At 39.8% G+C, this 20424-nt stretch overlaps 1 protein-coding gene across 3 annotated transcripts in view; it reads left to right on the top strand.

The window, feature by feature from the left end:
• The window catches only part of NETO1 (neuropilin and tolloid like 1), a 99451-nt gene that overhangs the window by 46949 nt on the left and 32078 nt on the right, over nucleotides 1–20424 (top strand). For 2 of the 3 annotated variants that reach the window (XR_014566204.1, XM_083746956.1), the window contains exons 5-6: nucleotides 18850–18891; nucleotides 19041–19168. The exons of the other annotated variant lie outside the window; for it this stretch is intronic. Coding sequence is in view for 1 of the 2 variants with exons in the window: in XM_083746956.1 (XP_083603082.1) it covers nucleotides 18850–18891; nucleotides 19041–19168 (170 nt within the window). In the remaining variant the exon portion in view is untranslated. The remainder of the gene's footprint in view (nucleotides 1–18849; nucleotides 18892–19040; nucleotides 19169–20424) is intronic. 3 annotated transcript variants of the gene reach the window in all.

The raw sequence follows: 20424 nt of genomic DNA, 5'->3' as shown, positions 1-20424 counted from the left end.
GGACTTAATGTGTACTTTTACGAGCTCCTCAGACGTGAGCAGGTGCTCAATGAAAGAGGCAGTCCAATGCACAATTGGGTTGGAACCACCAAACAAAATGTATAAATACATTTAAAATGCATTTCACATCCACCCTTACCCTTTAGATATATCTGAGAACACTCTCAGCCAGAACGATTTTCATTTCAGCTGATGGACATTATAAGAACTTTGTAACTAAGAATCAGTGCCTGAGTTTCTCTCCTCCTGCACCCATCCCCTTTCTTTTTGCATTGTAAGCCTAAGGGCAAGGACAGTCTTATTATTAATCTTTGTAAGCCACTTTGAGACCCTTTGGGGCTGAAGAGCAGTGTGAAAATGCTTTTAATAAATGTGCACGTTGTTCAAATTTTACAAGGTTGCTTAAAGAAACTCTGATATAATGCTAGTGCACATGCAGCCGTTGGATTTACTGGTTCATTGTGAAGCTGCCCTAACTCTCTGCAAGGATAGAAGCAAAGCACAGAACTATTTGACAACAATTGGGAGAAATGAAGAACACACAAGAAAATGTAGGAAGCCTCTTGGTGTTACTTTCCTGGGGAATTTGCCTACAGATGAAGCTGAATACATTAGGTAAAAGCACAGCATGCTCCTTTCAACGTAAATTTTGCTTTCAAATGGAAAACACTGAAGTTACTCAGCTGATATGATAAAATCTTCTGGGAGATAGACCGGAGAAAATTTGAATCTCTACAGAGAATATTGCTCTGTTCCTTCACAGCTTCTTCTGATATACATTAAGATAATAATATTTTTACAGGATTTTGATGTGGTTAGAGTATGAACAGATGGGTTTATCTTTAGCCAAAAGAATATAGCTCTAATTCACTTTTCAGGTATAGGCACACAATGTATTGGGGCAAAAGGCAATAAGAATATGGCATTTTCTTCATTTTTGCCTGGTGAAACCTGGTCTCCAAAAGAAAAAAATGAAAAAAATTCGCTGACCAGGTGACTGTGTGTGTGTGTTGTATTGTTCTGTGTGTCTGCGTGTAATGTGTTGCTTCATCTGTTTGTGTGTGACTTGTCATTGTGCATGTTCCTGTGTGATATATTGGGACTCACGGTTGCAAGTGCCAGATTGCTACACATCTGCCAAAAAATGCACATTAAACATCAATAAAAGCAGCCCATAAAAATGAATTACTTCACATTTACATTTTACCTGTGTCAGATTGTGCCTCCAAATCTCATCCCAGCCAGACATGTGTGTTTGCATGTGATTTTTTTCTATATGTTTTTGTGCATGGCATGCTGCACTCAGTTGCATGTGAAATGGTGATATAGTATTGCATGTTATTCTACATGTGTGTAGCTTGTTGTAAGTTACGGTACTTGTCTTAACTTCTGTACTATATAAGCAGCAAACACATCTTTTAGACTCTCACATACATGCTTTTTGGTGCATCTTAGAACTGATGGACCTTCTAATTCCATATTAATTTGTCACTGATTGCAATATATATTGCAGTGACAACTTGTCTAATGTCTGTTAAACTGTCAAACTGCATGAAGATATTTATCAGGTACAGTCATACCTCGGGTTGAAGTAGCTTCAGAATGAATATTTTTGGGTTGCGCTCCGCGGCGACCTGGAAGTAATGGAGCGTGTTACTTCTGGGTTTCGCCGCTTGCACATGCGCAGATGCTCAAAATGATGTCACACGCATGAGCGGAAGCGACAAAACCCAACACGCACATGCGCAGACACGCAGTCATGTCTTAAGTTTACTTCAGGATGCGAACGGGGCTTCGGAACGGATCCTGTTTGTATCCAGAGGTACCAATGTATTAGGGAGCAATCCTATGGCAAGATGCACTGGGTTCGGCAGATCTCTGGCTGAGTTGGCAGGTTCCCAGCACAGCCATGCTATGCCAGATTAACTCCATCAAAAATCTGTTATAAAAACTTGAAACTAGGAAAAATAAAAGTTAAGTGAAAATTAGCTCCAGGACTAAGATGCTGTCTTTTTTTTTTTTTAATCACCCTTGACATTCCCGATTTTATGCATTTTGATTTGTCCCTTTCTCTTTCCCCACTTTCTCTTTCTACAAAATCAGTTCTGTGCTGGAAACTAATAAGTCATGGGACAAAAACCTGCAAAAAGTTCTGCGCTGAAGACAAACATTCAGGCCTCCTTCAGCCACGAGCCAGAGCTTCTTGAGCAAAGTTTTTCTTCCCTTCTACTCTATAGCTTCTGGGGTGATCACCTCCACCATGCATGCAGGTTTGCCCCCAAAACAGAGCTCACTAACAATTTACAAGCATCCACAAACTTATTTTCCACCATTCATTCAAAAGCACTTACAAGCTTGTTCTTGCTGAGGTGTCAAATCTTCCTAGGAATAGTCTGCCAACCAGCAAACGGAGGGAGAAAGCTAGCTGTTGTCTGTTGTAAGGGGTACAGAAATATTTGCCTTGGACTGAATGAACCAGCTGGAAAGATGTGTGCCTGGCAGCATCCTAGAGTCCTCCAGCCTCCTTCCTAAAGCCTAGTTAGTGCTTTCCCAACTTTGGGAAGAAGGTGGGAAGGCTCTAGGACTCTGCCAGAGCCTCACACCTCCTTCCCAAAGCCCAGGATCTCACTTATACAGCTTTAGGAAAGTTAGGGGGCATCATCTTTTGTCTTCATGTGCCCCTTGTGTAACATAGCAGTGTGTGGCCTGCAGGTTCCATGTTGAAGTACTCTTGTGGCCTACTTAGCATGAAAAGCTGGACCTGTTCTAGTCCATCATCCTGTTCTCAAAGTGGACAACCCGTGAAAAGCCTGCAAGCAGGAACTGTAGAGGATTTGAGTGCAACAGCACTCTGCCCACCTGCAATTCCCAGCAATTCAGAGGTATACTGCTGTGCACTCCAGATAGTTTTCATATGTGAAGGCTTTTTATATAGGCCAGCCAGGAAAGATTTCTGTGTTTGTCATGGTTAGCTGGTAGGTTACATACGCTTCAGGTTACAGATGCTTCAGGTTACAGACTCCGCTAACCCAGAAATAGTACCTTGGGTTAAGAGCTTTGCTTCAGGATGAGAACAGAAATCGTGCTCTGGCAGCGCAGCGGGAGGCCCCATTAATTAAAGTGGTGCTTCAGGTTAAGAACAGTTTCAGGTTAAGAACGGACCTCCGGAACAAATTAAGTACTTAACCCGAGGTATCACTTTATATATATTACAATATATAATAAAATATAATAAGGTTATCAAGTCACATCATGCAATTAACTATACTCAAAGTGGGTTCACATCAGTATTACATTACATTTAACAAATTCCATTAAAAAACTGACAAAATCACAGTTCAAATAACCTAAATAATCAATTACAACAATGCTCAATTTCTAAGGCCGGAAGACTTTTCATTCATTTAGAAGAGCAAATGCTTCCTTTATGACTGAAATTAAAAACAATGATGTATAGACATATGAAAAACCACCATTATACAACATATGCTACTTCTCGATAATGATTCCTCATGAATCTTTGTGTTAGTGTTTGATATGCTTGCAAACATCTAGACAGAAATATGTGTGCGTGTGTGTGTGTTTTGGTATTTTCAATTACATGGGCATTTCTTCCTAGTGGATCTTGTCATGTCTTCCTGTCCTGTAACATCATCTTAGTGCTATCTGTGACAAGCATGCAGGCTGTTGGTTGATTAGATAACTAGCTGTCTCCAGATTTTCTTCTGCTTCAAGAAAAAAAGAGTATATTTCTTGCTCAAGTAAGACTTCTGATAGCCAGGCTAGACTGTTCTGACAGTTTGTGTGATTATGATTTATCATTTTAAGGCCTGCAATACAACCAACTGAGCACCCTCCTTCTCTCCTGTTGTTTGGCTTTGGACATTTCATCATTGCTGAAGTGTTTCCATCCCTTGAGAGACAGAGAAGAATTTCTAAGAAGATGTGCTGTGGAACTGTGAAAAATGTGTTCTTTGACCCTCCAAAGTAAATGCATATTGTACATCTGTTACTGTAATTCCCCTTATTCTGTGCATGGTAGAAAATAAACAGAACATAAGTGATTTGAAGCCAAGCTTAAGTAGTTCTGATCCTGCAAAGCCTGTCCCCTGCTCTAGCATATTTTTCACAGGAGAGTGGTAAGAAGGATGTGGTTTTTATGTGAACTGCATCATATTGGCTAATGTGATGGACAGCAAACTCCAGAAGTGGGAAGGGAAAATGGTTATAAACAATGCTATCTTCCATCAGGGTAGCACATCAAGAGGGTAGCATCCAGTCAGCTGAGACCACAAAATAATAATTTGGTAAGTAATGCAAAACAGAATTTATCTGAACACATAGAAAAACCATAACTTTTTTCAGTTGATGGAAACAAGCCCTGTTAAATTAAGCAAATTTAAATCAACCTATATAAAATATAGATTTTGTAAGGCAGAAATATAAATAAGTTTCAAATAAATTCATATAAGAAGATACACAGGATCCTGAACACCATGTTTCTCTTGCAACATGCATTTTAGGGGCAGTGTTTTCATGGTGTTCTTAACCTAAGGCTAGGTTTCCCGAGTCCCCGTTTCCCGAGGACAGTCCCTGGATTTACAAATCAGTCCCCATACAAAATCCTATCATTCCTATTGAAGTTGAAAAGTGTCCCCGGATTCATTGAAAAAAATCTGGTAACCTTATCTTAACCCCCTCCCCCCCACACACTGACTCTCCTCTGCAATGCTGTTGTTACTCATCTCCCCCAAGGTGAGATCCAATGAACTAGCCCAGCCATGCGTCAAGGGAAACATCTTGTGAATTATCTTAGCAAATCACTGTTTGGGAGGATGGATTTGTCAAGGCAATATGTAGATCTGCCCGTAAATACCTTGCTCAAAGATGTTAAGGAGTGCAAATCTATGCATGCTTACTCAGAAGTAAGTTCTATTGAGTTTAATAAAACTTATTTATTATAGTATTTATTAATATATAGGTAAAGCTTCCATGAACTAAAAAAAAGTCCCCAGGAACTTATAATGACAATAGATAAATATCAATAAAGCAATTAATCTTTAAGTAGAGTTTGGTCACAAGCTCATGAGTGTTAACTGTGCACCCTGAAAATCATAGATGTTCTGGTTTCTAAAGCAGAAGTACAGCCTGATCCTATTTATATAAACCTGAAAGTAAGCAACATTGAGAATTTACAGAAAGTGTATGTTGGATTGAATTCTTAGGCCTGTTAATAGTGTTTTGATTGATATGAGTTATAATCACATTAATAACAAAAAAAAAAAAAGAAACCTTTCATGGACCTGAAAGGCAATCTTAAAAGGAACCTGTCTCATAGTTTTGTGATAATTAAAACATTTTGTTGTGATTTTTGTCTTATTTGTTGAAACAGGAATAGCAATGTGTTAATTCAGATTGATTCATTCTTGAAATTATTTGCTCGTCTGACCCAATAGTGCTCTTTTGGAACAGCTGATTTTGAGATAGCAGCTTCCAAGTCTGGTGCAGCCTGTTCAGTTGAAGGGCATGGATTTAAACTGAATTTGAAAAGCCTAACATTGGCTAATATACTAGTACATACTTCAGCTTAACTGGTGGAATGAGAGTGTTAGAAGTCTGGTTTTTGTTTGTATTTCAGCTGAATTGACTCAAAAATAGATGTCTTTTGCACACATGAGAATGTGTGGCTTGGGTGTGCTTGGGTTCCAACCATGAGTTGGCATCTGACTAAGGAGGCAATCCTACAGCAAGACCCACTGGGATGGGCTGCTTAGGATGCAGTGGATCTCTAGCTCGGCTGACTGATTCATGGCTCAGCTGGCGTTATGTCCCCATCTTAACTAGTACACCAGTGTAATTTGCTCATCCTGGTTCAGCAAGGCTGGTGTAGATCCCCAAAATGGAGTGTAGTGGGATAGAAAAGGAGGACTTCAGCTGGATCCCAGCCAGTTCAGCTCAGTCATGTAATCTGGCGACCTGGCATAGACCACTATTTTAAAGGTTTGTGCCCACCCAGCAGCCAGGATTAGGCAGAGCAGCAGCAAGAGTCTTACTAATGAACAGGGTTTGGATCTGGTCTACTCTTAACTGATACTAGTTTACTTTATATCACCTTCTTGTGCATAGGATTGCTCCTTAATCTGTTTTTTTGCCTCCTTAGCATGAAGAATTGGAGGTTTTGTTGAAATAAATGCCCAGTTCACCCCCTTTCTGCACCCACTTGCACCCTCATCTGTATGTCATACTTTGGAGTGGATACGATTTGCTGCTCATCAATCCCTTCCACCCTTCCTTCATTCTCAGGTTAACGTTCACTACCTCAATCCTCAATGTTGAAGTAAAGGAGAAAATGAACAGAATAGCCTGCCCTTGCCAGTTTAAAGGACTTCATGTTCCTGCAGGAAAATAATTATTATAATTGATTCTCTAGTAACTTTTTTGATGGGGTTTTATTGATATCCAGCCTGGTCCACGAACCAATTAAACTGGATACTTGAATTAGTTGAATTTGTTCCACTGTAGCCTGTAGAATCAGCTTAAGTCCAAATAGGCCAGTTTAATTGATTTGTGGAAGGAGCTAACAGTGTAATTGGAAATTGGGAAAATTGCTTTTAGTGAAATCAGTAGGAACTTAAAACTTTGACATACTACAACAACCACTGCTCTTCCTCACCCCTTTCTTTCCCAGTAGAATTGGGATTGATTTGCTTTGTTGCACTTCTTCGTTAGACAACACAACTAATAGATAATGTATCTGAGCTGTGGGGAAGGACTGTAGTTCAATGGCAGAGCATTTTCCTTGTATGTAAAAGGTCCCAGGTTCAATCTCCGGAATCTCCAGGTAGGACTGGAAAAAACTTGCCTAAAACTCTGAAGAGCCACTGCCAGTCAGTATTAAGAATGAGGAGCTAGATGGACCACTGGTCTGATTTGGTATAAGGCAGCTGCTTCCTATGTTTGTAGACATGTGCTAGGGCAGGGGTAGCCAAGCCCTGATCTGGCACCCCGAGCATTCTGCCCCACTAAGATGCCATGTATTTTGTTGGTGGTAGCAAAGAAACAAAACAACACACACACACACACACACACACACACACACACACACACATTATAAATAAAAATGGAGCATGGGAGTAGAGCCCAGTACCCTGATCCATCTGTTGCATCTCAATTTCTTTCAGTTTCTTGAGAGCCAACATGGTGTAGTGGTTAAGGGCGGTAGATTTGTAATCTGGTGAACTGGGTTCGCGTCTCCGCTCCTCCACCTGTAGCTGCTGGGTGACCTTGGGCCAGTCACACTTCTCTAAGCCCCACTGACCTCACAGAGTGTTTGTTGTGGGGGAGGAAGGGAAAAGGAGATTGTTAGCTGCTTTGAGACTCCTTTGGGTAGTGATAAAGCGGGATATCAAATCCAAACTCTTCTTCTTCTTCTTTCTTCTTTTTCAAATTAAGTTCAGTTCTCAGCATTTCCATATCAGTTTTGCATTTTTTATAAACAAAAACAAAATACTCTTATTAAACACATTTTTGCAAAGCAATGTCCCTTAATATTAAGGATGTTATTTCCCCCCACTGATATGGGATGTGCATTTTTATGTTCCACCACTGAACAGGGTTTGGGTTGGGGGTTTCTTTACAACAGCTTAACTTACACCAGCATGCTTTCTTAGTTGAAATATGTGTCCTACTGCTGTTTTCTTTGTTGGGTGATATACAGATAGCATTTTCCTTGATGTGTTACACACAAATCACATTTTTCTACAAGGAAAATAGTGAGGAAGGAAAAAGGTTAAAATTCCACACCTCTATTGCTCTAGTAGCCCTGACCTTAATCTTTTCTGCCCACAGTTGCTATTCTTTAAAACTATGGGAGAGCCAAGCTCAGTTGTCCCTACGGCTCTGAACCAGCCGTTGATGCTGCTAAGTACTGTTGAATGTAGGTCAGAAACAGCTACTTCTAACTAAAATGGCTGTACTTTAAATGTGTAACTTACCGCTCCCATTGCATCAAAAGCTTCATGCCTTGATACTTTTAAAAATTCCATGTTAGCATTACTAAGCAGCCATTCACAAATGTTTTCTCTTTTTTCTGTACAGTTTTTATTTGATACCTATGTGTCCCCTCCCACATTTTGAAGTGTAAAGTGTCAGGTCTGATTCTCAACCCAGCGGAATTAGTATAGTGCAACCGTACCCTACAAAACTGCAACCCAAAAGTTGGTTCTGATCCCTTATTAGTAAACTTCATATTATCTTCTTTCTTTTCTTAAGTACCGGAAGAAAGGATTGTTATTTCTTTTATGAAATAATGAAACTAGCTGTTGCAAGAAAGACTAAGCTGTTGCCACTACATGTTTCACGTATCTTTCTGCCTTGTAAAGTATAATACAAAAACAACAATAATAAAAATCAAATCCCACTCTGTGAGTCAGTCTGTGAATGCTGGAGTAAACTGTAAGGGAAATTAGAAGGTTCCCTTACTGAAGGTTAATAACAAGATAAAGAATTCAATGATGTTTATTGATTGTAAGTGCAAAGTAGAACTCACTATAAAGAAGTCTCTACAATAGAATTAAACTCAGTACGCACATAGGTACAGCAGCGCAAAATCATCAAAGCCTCCCTTCATTATGTTAGTTTATTCAGCCATAAAGCATCATTTAAGTGACACTAACCAATTAGCAATTTACACCTTTTGACATGTGCAGTTAGTCCCTTTTGTTGCTACCATATTTTACACCACCAGCTATGCAAGAGTGCTTAATCTGCATTTCTCTTTGAAGCCTCTACAGCATAATTTGTTGCATTTTCCAAGTCTCCTGATGACTCTGAATGTTTCCTTATCTGTAACATTAACCTGCTTACTCCCTTCCAATAACATCTAAAATTCGCTTTGCCCTCTTTCCACCTAGTAGTTTCTCTTCAAGACAACTTAACTATATGATTTAACTATTTTGGTCTGGTCCCTACAGCAGCATGACAGGAGCAAATCACATCAATATTAGTAAATGACAGCACTATGTTTCCTATTGGACTGGTTCACAAGGCACAGGAAGCCAAACAATGGCTTCTGAAGGCTTTGAAAAGGTGAAGGCTCCTGGAAAGGAGATCACAGCTGTTATTCTTTTTAATGCTATGCCATACTGAGTTAAGCCAATGTCCTCTGAGCTGGGACTTTTGGTTACTGAGAGTAGGCTAGAGTTCATGGTTAGTGAGAAGGGAGTTTAAGCGTGGGTCCTAGTTCGGAAAATAAGCTAAGCCAAAAACCATCAGAGATCTAACAAACTACAGTTCCCAGAATTCTTCTTTTTTGCCAGGGGGTGGGGGGAGAGAGAAGGTGCTTTAAATGTGTACACAGCGTAATTGCTTATGGTTACAGTGTATGAAGGCTGGACTTCATACTCATTTAAAGTCCATTTATTTGGATGCATATGCTATGAGTATAACTTATAGAATCATAGAATTGTAGAGTTGCGAGGAGCTCAAGGGTCACCTAATCCAACCTCCTGCAATGCAGGAATCTCAACTAAAGCTCCAAAAAAGGAGAGTCCACCACTACCCAAGGGAGTCTGTTCCATTGTTGAACAGCTCTTATCATAAATTTAGAAGGGACTTAAGAGGTCATCTAGTTAAAGTCCCTGCCAATGCAGCATCCCTGATAGGTGGCCATTCAACTCCTGATTAATAACTGCTAAGCTAACAAATAAGAGTCTACCACCTTCCATGACAGCCTTTCCCAGTGATGAAGATCTCCTACCACCAGCAAGTTCTTCCTAATGCTTAGTCTACATCTTGTTTCTTGTTAGTTGAACCTATTGGTTTGGGTTTCACTCTCAGAAGCAACGTAAGACAAATTACTTCCATCATCTATGTGACAGCTCTTCAAACATGTTAAGATAGCTGCCACATCACCTCTAACCATCTCTTCTCCAGAATAAACATATGCAAGTACATCAACCATTTCCCACCGGGCTTTGTCTTCAAGCTCCTCACCATCTTTTTCACTTTCCTCTGAAAACACTTCAGGTTTTTTTGAATGGGTGAGATGCACTCATGAACTCATAATGTATTTATGACTGCTAGTCAGGACAGCTGTTTGCCTCTGAATACTAGCTCTGAGGAACAACAGTGGAAGAGAGTTGGTATGATTTTGCTGGGATAAAAGTGTGATATGTATGTGGTTGCCTAAGGTCAGTTGAACATGACACTTCTGCATGCAGCTGAGCGGTAGCTTGATTTCAAAGGGCTTTACTGCAATCTTAGGTACTTGTGGTAGGTATTTTTGGCTGTAAATAAAAACCCTGCGCTGTTAGAAAATGATCAAAAGGGGAGCAGTGGTAGAAATTTCTGTTGCAGCATTTTAAAGCACTATTCAGCAATTATGACAAACCACATGTGGTTGTTTCTGCTTGTGTGTTGTTGTTTTTTTGGGGGGTTTTTTTAGGGAAATGCAGCAGATGGGGGACTGTGAAGCTTTTTAATGGTAGCATTGGGAGTGGGTAATAATTGGCCCTTAAAATCCCCCCAGTTCCAGGACCTGGACAATTTAATTCAATACAGTCAGTCTAAATTAATGCAGGAACTAAGAAAAGATTTATATAACTGGGGAAGTTTAAATCTCTCTTGGGTAGGAAGAAACTCCGGAATAAAAATGAGCATTATGTATTGCATTTTGTTCTTCTTATTAAATACCATGTTGAAAATGAATGATTGTTTAATTTAAAAAATGGCAGAATCTTCTGTTAAATGTTATGTAGGTAGGCAGTAAACCCAGACTTACATCGGAAATGTTCTATCAGCAAAATAAAATAAAATCAGATGGCTTGGCATTGTGAAGGACAGCAACACCACACTCCAGTGACAACCCAGTGGGGTAGCTCATTAGCAATGTGTAACCTGTATTACTTCTCTGTCCTCCCCACTGCCTGCTGCACCTAGGTCAAGGGGTGCAGAAGTCCCATTGACCCACAGTGCTCTACTTGGGAGTAGTGGAGACTGCCCCCCAAATTCTAAGTGTACTACCTGGTCACTTCAGTCCCTCAGGCCTCCTGATCCCCCAGGCAATTTATACCATCAGTGTAGACAAGTTAAGCAGTCTGGGATCAGGGAGAACCAAACCACCCTTGAGTGTGCCCAGAAATATAACTATGCAATTTATTTAAGGGGGAGTATAAAAAGAGGAGGAGAAACAGCAGCTATGTACACCTATGCAGAAGCAGAAGCAAAACAAAACACCAAACCAGAATATTGGTCTGATTATATATTAGGCACAACATAGCAAAACACATTCTTATGGTCACCTCTGATAATGGTAGGTGGATGAGGGACAAAAGAACACAAGAACAGTATTGATACTTATGGTCCTGTGTGTCCAGGAGGCCTTGAGGGACAGGTTGCTAAGCTGAACCAATCACAAGGCAGGCACTTGTTTCAGGAAACCGAGCTTAACATCTTTGGAAAACTGGGAGATGGGACTGTCGTTGTTCACTATTGTCAAAGTTGTCCAACTCCTCTATTCCAAACTTACCGTAAAAATGGAAAGTGTTATGCTGGTGGTCAACAAAAGAGGTTTAAAGACTGTCTCAAGGCATTTTTTTTAAAAAAAAAGTAATAACTGGGAAATAACTGGGAAAGACTTCCCTGCGAGTGCTCCAATTGGAGAACAGTCTTTACCAAAGGTGTCATGGGCTTTGAAGACACTCAAACTCAGGACGCAAGGGAGAAATGTGCTAAGAGGAAAAATCCACACCGTGATCAACTCCTGCCCGGAAACCAATGTCCCCACTGTGGAAGGACGTGTGGATCCAGAATTGGCCTCAAAAGTCACTTACGGACTCACTGTTAAAACCATGTTTATGGAAGACAATCTTACTCAGTTACAAGTGATCACCAAAGAAGAAGAAGAAGATTGATAAAATTGTCCAACTTCCCTGCCAGTCTTTCCTCTGCATCTGTATAGGAGGGGAGACATGACTTCTCCATTTGGACAAGATGGAGAACTAGAGAACTTGCTCTTCTTAAAAGGCCAGACTAAGACAGAGTTTGCCAACCCTCAAAGGTCCCTCGGCAAATTTGGATTTTTGAGTCAGTGCCGTGGACATCACCCCCTCTGGTTACATCTTTCCCCCATTCCTTGGAACAGCCCTCTTCCAATGAAATACAGGAAATACACATGCACACAAACTTCACTTTTCCAAGGGACATGGGTAAACGTCAGATCCAGTAGAATTCATCTGAGCCTTGAAAATCAAAGAGAGCTGAAAGAGAAAGGAAAATGGCGCCATTCTTCCAACTTCCTCCTTCAGCTATGTACTTTTCAATGGAGTAAACTCTCACCACCTGATAAGCAAAGGGGCAATAAGTTGGGGTTGGGGGCTTAGAGACTTTGGGAATGCTAGGGAAGACTTCAAGGTCACGACTGCATATACAGACACCAGTTTCCCTGGGTTGTTTACATGCCAATAGTAATAACAGTGGTCTGGACTGCAGGGTTGACATACATTCACAATATCTGAATACACACTATACATTTAAAGCACCCCCCCAAATAGATTTCCAGGAACTGTATTTTGTAAAGGGTACTGGGATTTATAATAATAATTTTATTATTTGTACCACACCCATCTAACTAGGTTGCCCCAGCTACTTTGGGCAGCTTCCAACAGATATAAAAACGTAATAAAACATAAAACATTAATTATAGTGCTATGAGGGGAAATTGCAGTTCCCAGAACTCTTGGGGGGGGGGATATGCTTTATTTAAATATGCTGTATGGTGTGTATGTGGCCAGTAAATCTTCTTGCATACCAAACAGACTAAATAACAGTACCGAGGGCCTTCTGGCGGTTCCTTCATTGCAAGAGGCAAAGCTACAGGGAACCAGGCAGAGGGCCTTCTCAGTAGTGGTGCCCGCCCTGTGGAATGCCCTCCCATCAGATGTCAAAGAGATAAACAACTACCTAACATTCAGAAGACATCTTAAGGCAGGCCTGTTCAGGGAAGTTTTTAATGTATGACATATTAGTGTATTTTTGGTCTTTGTGGAAGCCGCCCAGAGTGGCTGGGGAAACCCAGCCAGATGGGCGGGGTACAAATAATAAATTATTATTATTATTATTATTATTATTATTATTATTATTATTATTATTGGATTAGTCTGCAGAGTTGTATTCTCTCACCCTATCATAGTAACCGGACTCAAGTAACCCCTGATCTGCCAGCCTTTGTTAAACAACTTTTTAAAAACCACACAGTTAGCACCGCTCCCCTAAATTTCAATCATAGCTGTGATTTCACTAATCAGCTAAAAATGATGCTTGGTGAAAGTAGGCTCATTTCTCACAAAATGAGTGAGCAGAATAGGTTCTGCATATTTGACGTCATATCTCTGATTCTACAAGAGGTGAAGGCTTACTTTTTTTAAAAAAAAAGGACGATAGGAATTGGGACCTATTAATGGTACAACAGAATGTATCTACCAGGGTAAATAGGTTTATCTTCAGCATAGACCAAAAACTCTAATGAAGGTGCCAGACATACCTCTGTGGGGAAGGAATTCCACAAATTAGAGGCTGCTGCAAAGAATGCCCTCTCCTGGGTCACCACCAGCCAAACTTCTGAGGGCAGTGGAACTACCAAGAGACCCTTCCATTGATCTTAGCACACTAAAGGGCCTATATAGAAAGAAGTGGTATTTCTGATATTTGGGGCCTATTTGGGTTCAACAGCTGGAATTGAGCCTAGAAATGAACTGGCAATCAAAACTTGATAAAACCCAGCTAATCAATCAGTATGGCAACCCTAAGTGTACATTGTTGTTGCTGTAGTGCTTAAAAACACCTGTTTTAAAATACAGATTTTTATATGGCTTTATACACTGGAAAGTTCTCAGTTGGCCAGGGCTCTTTGTGGTGCGTCCACATCAAATGACTTACGGTCAGTACTTAACTGAATTGCACACAGCAAGTCAACCAAAAGTAATTAGCTATATTGTATGTAATTTCTTGCCTAGTTTACCAGTCTATGCTTACAGGCATTGTTTTGGATTTGTTTTTTATAGGATTTAAGGCATCCTTGGTTTTAACAAATAGCCTTTTGCAATAACATCAAGTCCTGATATGGCAAAAAATAAAAAAGTGTTCTGGGCAGCTATGGTTTGTTTCCTCAAAATAACGAACATACTTCACAAATGCCTTTGAAAATCAGGCCAAGCAGCTTCCTTGCTTCCAGACGGAAGATTTAATTAAAGCCCTGCTGGGACAAATGAGCCTTTGCTCTGACTTTGGTTGCTTTTGATGATGGGTGAACTCCTCAGGCATGTATTATGCAGCAAGTCAGATAAGTTCATCATCGTGGCCACTTCTTGACATACTCAGTGGCATTATTAACTGGAAGTCATTGTTGCATATGTTAGGTCATTGGTGGCCCATAAGTCAGAGCAGAAGACTTTTGCGATGCACCAGGATGGGACTAGATGGCATTGTGAGCCATTCTATAGTCAGGCCTTCATTTCTGCCTATCTCATGCTATGCTCACTGCTAAGCAGTTCATTAGATGAAGTAAAAACCTGCTGTGGTGCTGAGGGCCAATATATTCACATGTGCTGCAGTGGTATTTTCCTTTACTGTGTGGTTGATGTGGAAAAGTTGACTTCTATTGCACTCAGTGATGTCTCCCTGTCTATTACACCATTGATACAGCAATGCAGATGTTCACAAACTGCATGACTACTGTGCTGGTCTCTCGGGAGCTGTCAGGGCTTGAAATAGTTATAATTATGCAGTGGAAACTTAGAGGGGGAAAATGCAGTTCCTGTAGGCCAGGATTCCCTGGCTTGAGCCGTGATGTATTCCTGTTAATGGGCTGTAGGCAGGCAAATTTGTCAGGTTATAACCCAGATTACGCTCCTGCCTTTTTATTTTTTAACAGACCTCCAACTGTTATAAGAAAGGACAAGCACAGTTTCCTTGCAATTGACACATTTCTTCACTCTGGTTGTTACTCTTTTCCAGTATCTAGAACCCTGACCCACTGCAGAGTTTAAAAACAAGTAAATAAATAAACAAAGAATAACATTCTGACAACAGCCTTTGAATTTTGACAAGTTTTTCCTTCCTGTAGGACAGGAGCAAGGCTCTTTTACAGGGGGAACTTGTCAGAACTCAGTTCCAGCACCTCTCAGGTGAGAGCCATTGCCATTCTAAGAGAAAGAGGAAGAGTGTTTATGGTGCATTCCAGTACCTCTTTTTCTAAAAATATAGCACTGGACAGGAGTATCCAACATGATGTTCTGCAGAAGTGGTTGTAGATATGTATTGTTTTGTGCTGCTTATGCAGGAACTCAGGGAAAATTGAGTGAATGGAAATCAGACTTTATTCTTAGTGAGGCCTAAGAGTATGCCTGCATAGAATCTAATTCCTCCCACTAGGATACACCACTGACTCAGATCTGGCCTCTTGGGTCATAGCTGTTTCTCTTAAAGGAGCCACATGCCAGATTAAAAAAAAAAAAAATGTATTTAGTGAATAATGCATATATTACATAATGCAACTCTTATCATCCTTAATCATTGGATTTTCTGGCTTAGGCTGATGGGAGTTGTCATCCAATAATAGCTGGAGGGCAACACGTTGGCTATCCCCACCAAGGGAGCATATCATATTTCCTGCGAAAATGTGAAAATAGCAGCAGATTAATCCCCTGAAAATAGCAGCATCAGCCAATTTTTATATGCACTTGTTTTAGTGAAAACCCCAGATACCAAAATTAATCAGTTCCCCTCTTATTTATGTTCCCAGTAATATTGAAATCCCAAATATGGAAAGAAATTCAGCAGAGGAGGACTTCATAAGTAGCTCTGCTGTTAAATGTATGGAAAATAGACGATCCGATCTTACACATAGCCACATGCTCATTGAATGGGATATAGTAGGGTTCCCACTAGTGGCATTAATGGCCTAGTTCTCACTTTATTAGGATGGGTATAATTGAAAAGTGAACTTTGGTGTTGCATCACCTATCTTTAAGGAAGATGTGTGGAATGTCCTCTTTACTCTGGTAGCAGGGTCCAGAAAATTGTCTATTTGCTAGGATGACATGTCAGATCATCCTACGTGGACCCTGATATCTAAGTCGGAGGCCCTAGTTATGTATCTACTTCCCTGGTCTGTGAGGTAGGTGACCACATGAGCTTTGGAATTCCCTCCCAGAACATTGACAGTGAACAGCTACACTTCACATTTTGGGAAGGCTTTAAATGCTCATTTGTTTCAATTGGCCTTTTCTGGCTAGATCCACACAGCTATTAAAAAACACATTGAATATGCTCTGCAAAAAAATTTGTAAAGCTCAAAATTGAAAATATAATTGAGTTGCTATTTCAGCAACATTCATAACACTGTATTTTGACTAATGTAGCTGAGTCCCCTGGTTAATTTTTGTTATAATAGAGGCTGGAATACTATAATTGTAGTTTTTATGAATTCTGGTTTTAGTAACGTTGGATTGTAGTTTTTATTGTTGTAAGCCACTTTGTGGGTTTCCCCCACAAAAGCTGCGTATAAATATTTTTTAAAAAATATTTAAAAATATCATATGATCTTTCCAATAAATGTGTTTGGCAAATTCCAGACGTTACCAGGTTTTTATTTTGTTTCCTTATTGTGGAATTGCACTATAGTGATAAAGAATTAGGCTTTGGCTGCTGCACAGAGAACTGTGTCAGTTTATTGGTCCATCTAGCTCAGTATCAAGTAAGTAGCAGGTGCACAGGCACATGGCTGGGAGATGTAAACAGTGAGGTCAGAAGGATATGAAATGTAGAAAAGTACAGATGCTATTAACAGTGGCCCTTCACAAAAAATCCAGACATTCTGTCAGGCATGTACTAAGCCAATTCACACATGTAGTGTGATTCAAAACCCATTGTGTTGTTTCAATCCACAGATGATAGCACAACACAGCTATCCCTCTGGAAACAGTTTTACAGTTACTAAGCACTGCTTCTGGGAAAGAGGATTCAGTGGTACTTGTAGTGATGGTGGTATAGGAGACAGCATGGTGTATTTGGGCAGTTCTGGATTCTAGTCTCTCTTTAGCTATGAATCTGACTGGAGAGGTTTGAGTTAAGACTTTTTTTAAAAAAAAACTGCTTTGAGTTTCTTTTTTTGTTTTTACAATCAACTGGTATCTAGATTGCATGAAAATAAATAAATAAATAAAATAAATAAAGTCAGTGTCTTTCAACCTAACCTACACCACAGGGTTGTTATGAGGACAGATGTGGCATGGCCTCATGTATGCTACACTGAGCTGCTTGGAAGCAGAGTAAGCATAAAATGTAATAAATACATTGTACTGTATGTTCTTACTTAAACAGATTCCAGTATCTAATTTCCATAATTGCGCATGTGCATTTTCGTTACCTGCACATTTTGAAACATTACTTCCAAGGCTGAGATACTGCGGTGTAATTCTGACGGGTGACAAACAATGTAAAGTTAATAAACTCATTGAGCCAATTAAAAAGTATTAATCATCAATTTTAGTAGGCTGAATCCCAGTAGATTTCTGTCAAGTTTTCTAGGCCAGTAATTTTGTGTGTGTGATTGGGGAGGGGGGGGGGAGAGGAATAGCTGTTTATGAAAGTGAAAAATCAGACATGCCTGCAAAGAAGAAAGGTGAATAAATGTATATTTATTTATAAATGTTTCAGATTTGGTTTTTTTCCTCATGCTGTATCCTGAAACCTGGCTGCTGCTTATAACAATTTCAAAACGCAAGCATAAAATTAGTTCTAAGTGGTAAAGCATTCACAACATTCTAAAAGCATTCTGGAGGCTACCCAAACTTTTGCAAAGGGGTGGTTTTCTGTGTCTCTGAAGCAGTCAGTCACTGATGAGAATGCCTTGCTACATAACTTGAGCACCTGCTTTCTTGAAGTAATGGGCAACAGGATTCTCCACTATGCACTAAAACCTCTTAACCCATACCCTTGCTAGCAAATCTCAGCACCAGCATCACATTATCTCTCATATCACTAGAATGCTCTAGATCCATTCCTGGCATAAACTCTTTTTCTTGAGACCAATTGGAGACCCAGCAGGCATCAATTAAACATTTGATCCCTATCCGAAGACAATTAAATGGTTAGAGCTTTGTGGTCTCAAAAGAGTTTTACATATCAGTGCTGCCCCTGTTCCAAACGCTTCCTGTGGAAGCATAAGTTCCAAGAAAAATCACACTTGTAATACTACAGAATTGGTGATCCCTTATCTTGTACATTTCAGTCCTGTGCTTGTTTTGATCATTGCATTCATCCTGTATCAAGATTAAACATCTACTATTTGTAACCTGTTCTCTGAATATAAATGAAAGCTGAAAGTAAGTTTTGCAACTCTTGTAACTGATATGGTTGTCATTTAAACAAAGCATTGTCTGCAAAGTGGGTAAAATTATGAAGGAACCTTTCTTGTCCCTGAAGCATACTGTATTTGTATTGTTGGTATTAATATGTATTTAAATGCCTAATCTGTTAATGGTGAAACTGGCCTTTAACGCTAAGTCTTCTTTTAGCAAGTGTTATTTTCATGGGAGGGAAAACTTACTATCACAGCCAGTTGTTCATATAAAGGGGGGGGGGGGGATCAAATTCAGCTTGTTTGAGCAATTTATTGTGCTACATTATCCTCCAGTGGGTGACTTTGTTCTTTAAAAGCAAGTCACATTCTTGAGTGCATATTAGTAGCTCTTTTCTACAGCCCCCCCCCCCAAATAAAGACTAAGCTAGCTTGCAACTGAATTTTTGAAGAAAAAAAATTAATTGTTTCTTCCTTAATTTTATTTTAAGATCCGGATTTCAAGGACCTTGGGGTTTTGAAACCATTGCCAGGTTGGTATGTTCAGTGTTTCATAACACTTGGAAGTCTTCAAATTTTAATTGGGATATATATATCTATATCTATATATAGATATATATTTCCTTTCCCCTCCACCTTCTTTATTGGGTTTGATTTTGTTGTTGTTATTGTTATTACTCAGTTTGTGAGTTTGAGATGGGAGGATCTGAAGGAATTGTGGAATCTGTGCAAATTGGGAAAGAAGGGAAAGCTTCGGACACCGAGGCAGTTGATTGTAAATGGTACATCCGAGCACCACCAAGATCCAAGGTCAGTCCTGTTCCATTCTCTGATTTGGGGACTTAATTTAAAGAAGTGGCTTTACTAATACAGCATTTATTACTTTGTACCGACAGGCTTTGCTTAATATGACTTGCACTATTGAACCTGTAAACTGTTATTTTCCTTTATAAGACGGAAAAGCAATTTGTCACCACACAGAATAATAACCGTCACGTGTTCAAAATCATGATTTGGGCTGTATAATAAATCGGTCATTTTGAGCTAAAGGGATGTTTTAGATTTAGGTGGGTCCTTCTAGTTTGTTCACAGCACAGCAAATGCACTTTTTTCTCCCCCCCCCCCCATTTCTTGCAAGGAATTCATTCTTCTATACCTCATTTTTCCAGCACTTAAAGAGTAACTGGGACAAAGATGGCTTATTATTAGAACATAACAAGAGCCTGCTGGATCAAACTCATGGTCCATCTAGTCCTTTTCTCACAGTGCCCAACCAAATGCCTGTGGGACCTGACCACAAAGGCATTCTCCTCTCATGTGGTTTCCAGAAGCTGATATCCAGTAGGATACTTGCCTCTGATGGTGGAGGCAGAACCTAATCAATGGCTACTAGCCTTGAGGGCTATCATTTCTGTAACACTAGAAAATATTCAAAGCACTTCATAATCAGTTTCCTTTAACTCTTCCAACAGTCATGCAAGGCAGATCACTAATGTTATTCCCAAAGCATACATAGGGAGCTGAGGATGATATACAGTGGTTTGCCCAAGATCACCTGATAAGTTAAAAGGAGAAATGAGACTCAAACCAAGAACTTTCCGATTTGTAGGTAGCTCAGTTAATTGTGCTTGGTAGTGTTGTGCAGGGCTGGCCCATCCATGAGACCAGGGGAGACAAGTGCCTCAGGCGACAGGATCCACAGGGGCAGCAGATGCCAATGAAGATATTTATTCCTATCTCTACCACTCAGATCCATTTCGTATAATGTAATACTAAACACAAACCCCTCTTTTAAAATACGCAGTTCCACTTTTATCACAGGCTTTTCCACTTTCAAATCTCAAATCCGGAACATGTCTAGTTTGATATAAAAGGCAAAAAGAAAAAGGATTCTGGACTTTATTGATTTTTCAGTTCTGTCTCTGCCTTTATTTAATCAATTGGAACAATGGTAATAAATTTAAAAAGGTTAACAAAAGAATCCTATACATATCTACAGAAAAGTAAATTTCAGATATTTTAATAGAGCTTTCTCTGAGCTAAGAGGCATAAGATTGCAGGCTCAG

Source organism: Podarcis gaigeae (genome assembly GCF_964106915.1).
Source record: "Podarcis gaigeae genome assembly, chromosome: 7".
Classification (NCBI taxonomy): domain Eukaryota; kingdom Metazoa; phylum Chordata; class Lepidosauria; order Squamata; family Lacertidae; genus Podarcis; species Podarcis gaigeae.
This window is presented reverse-complemented; position numbering and strand designations above follow the sequence as displayed.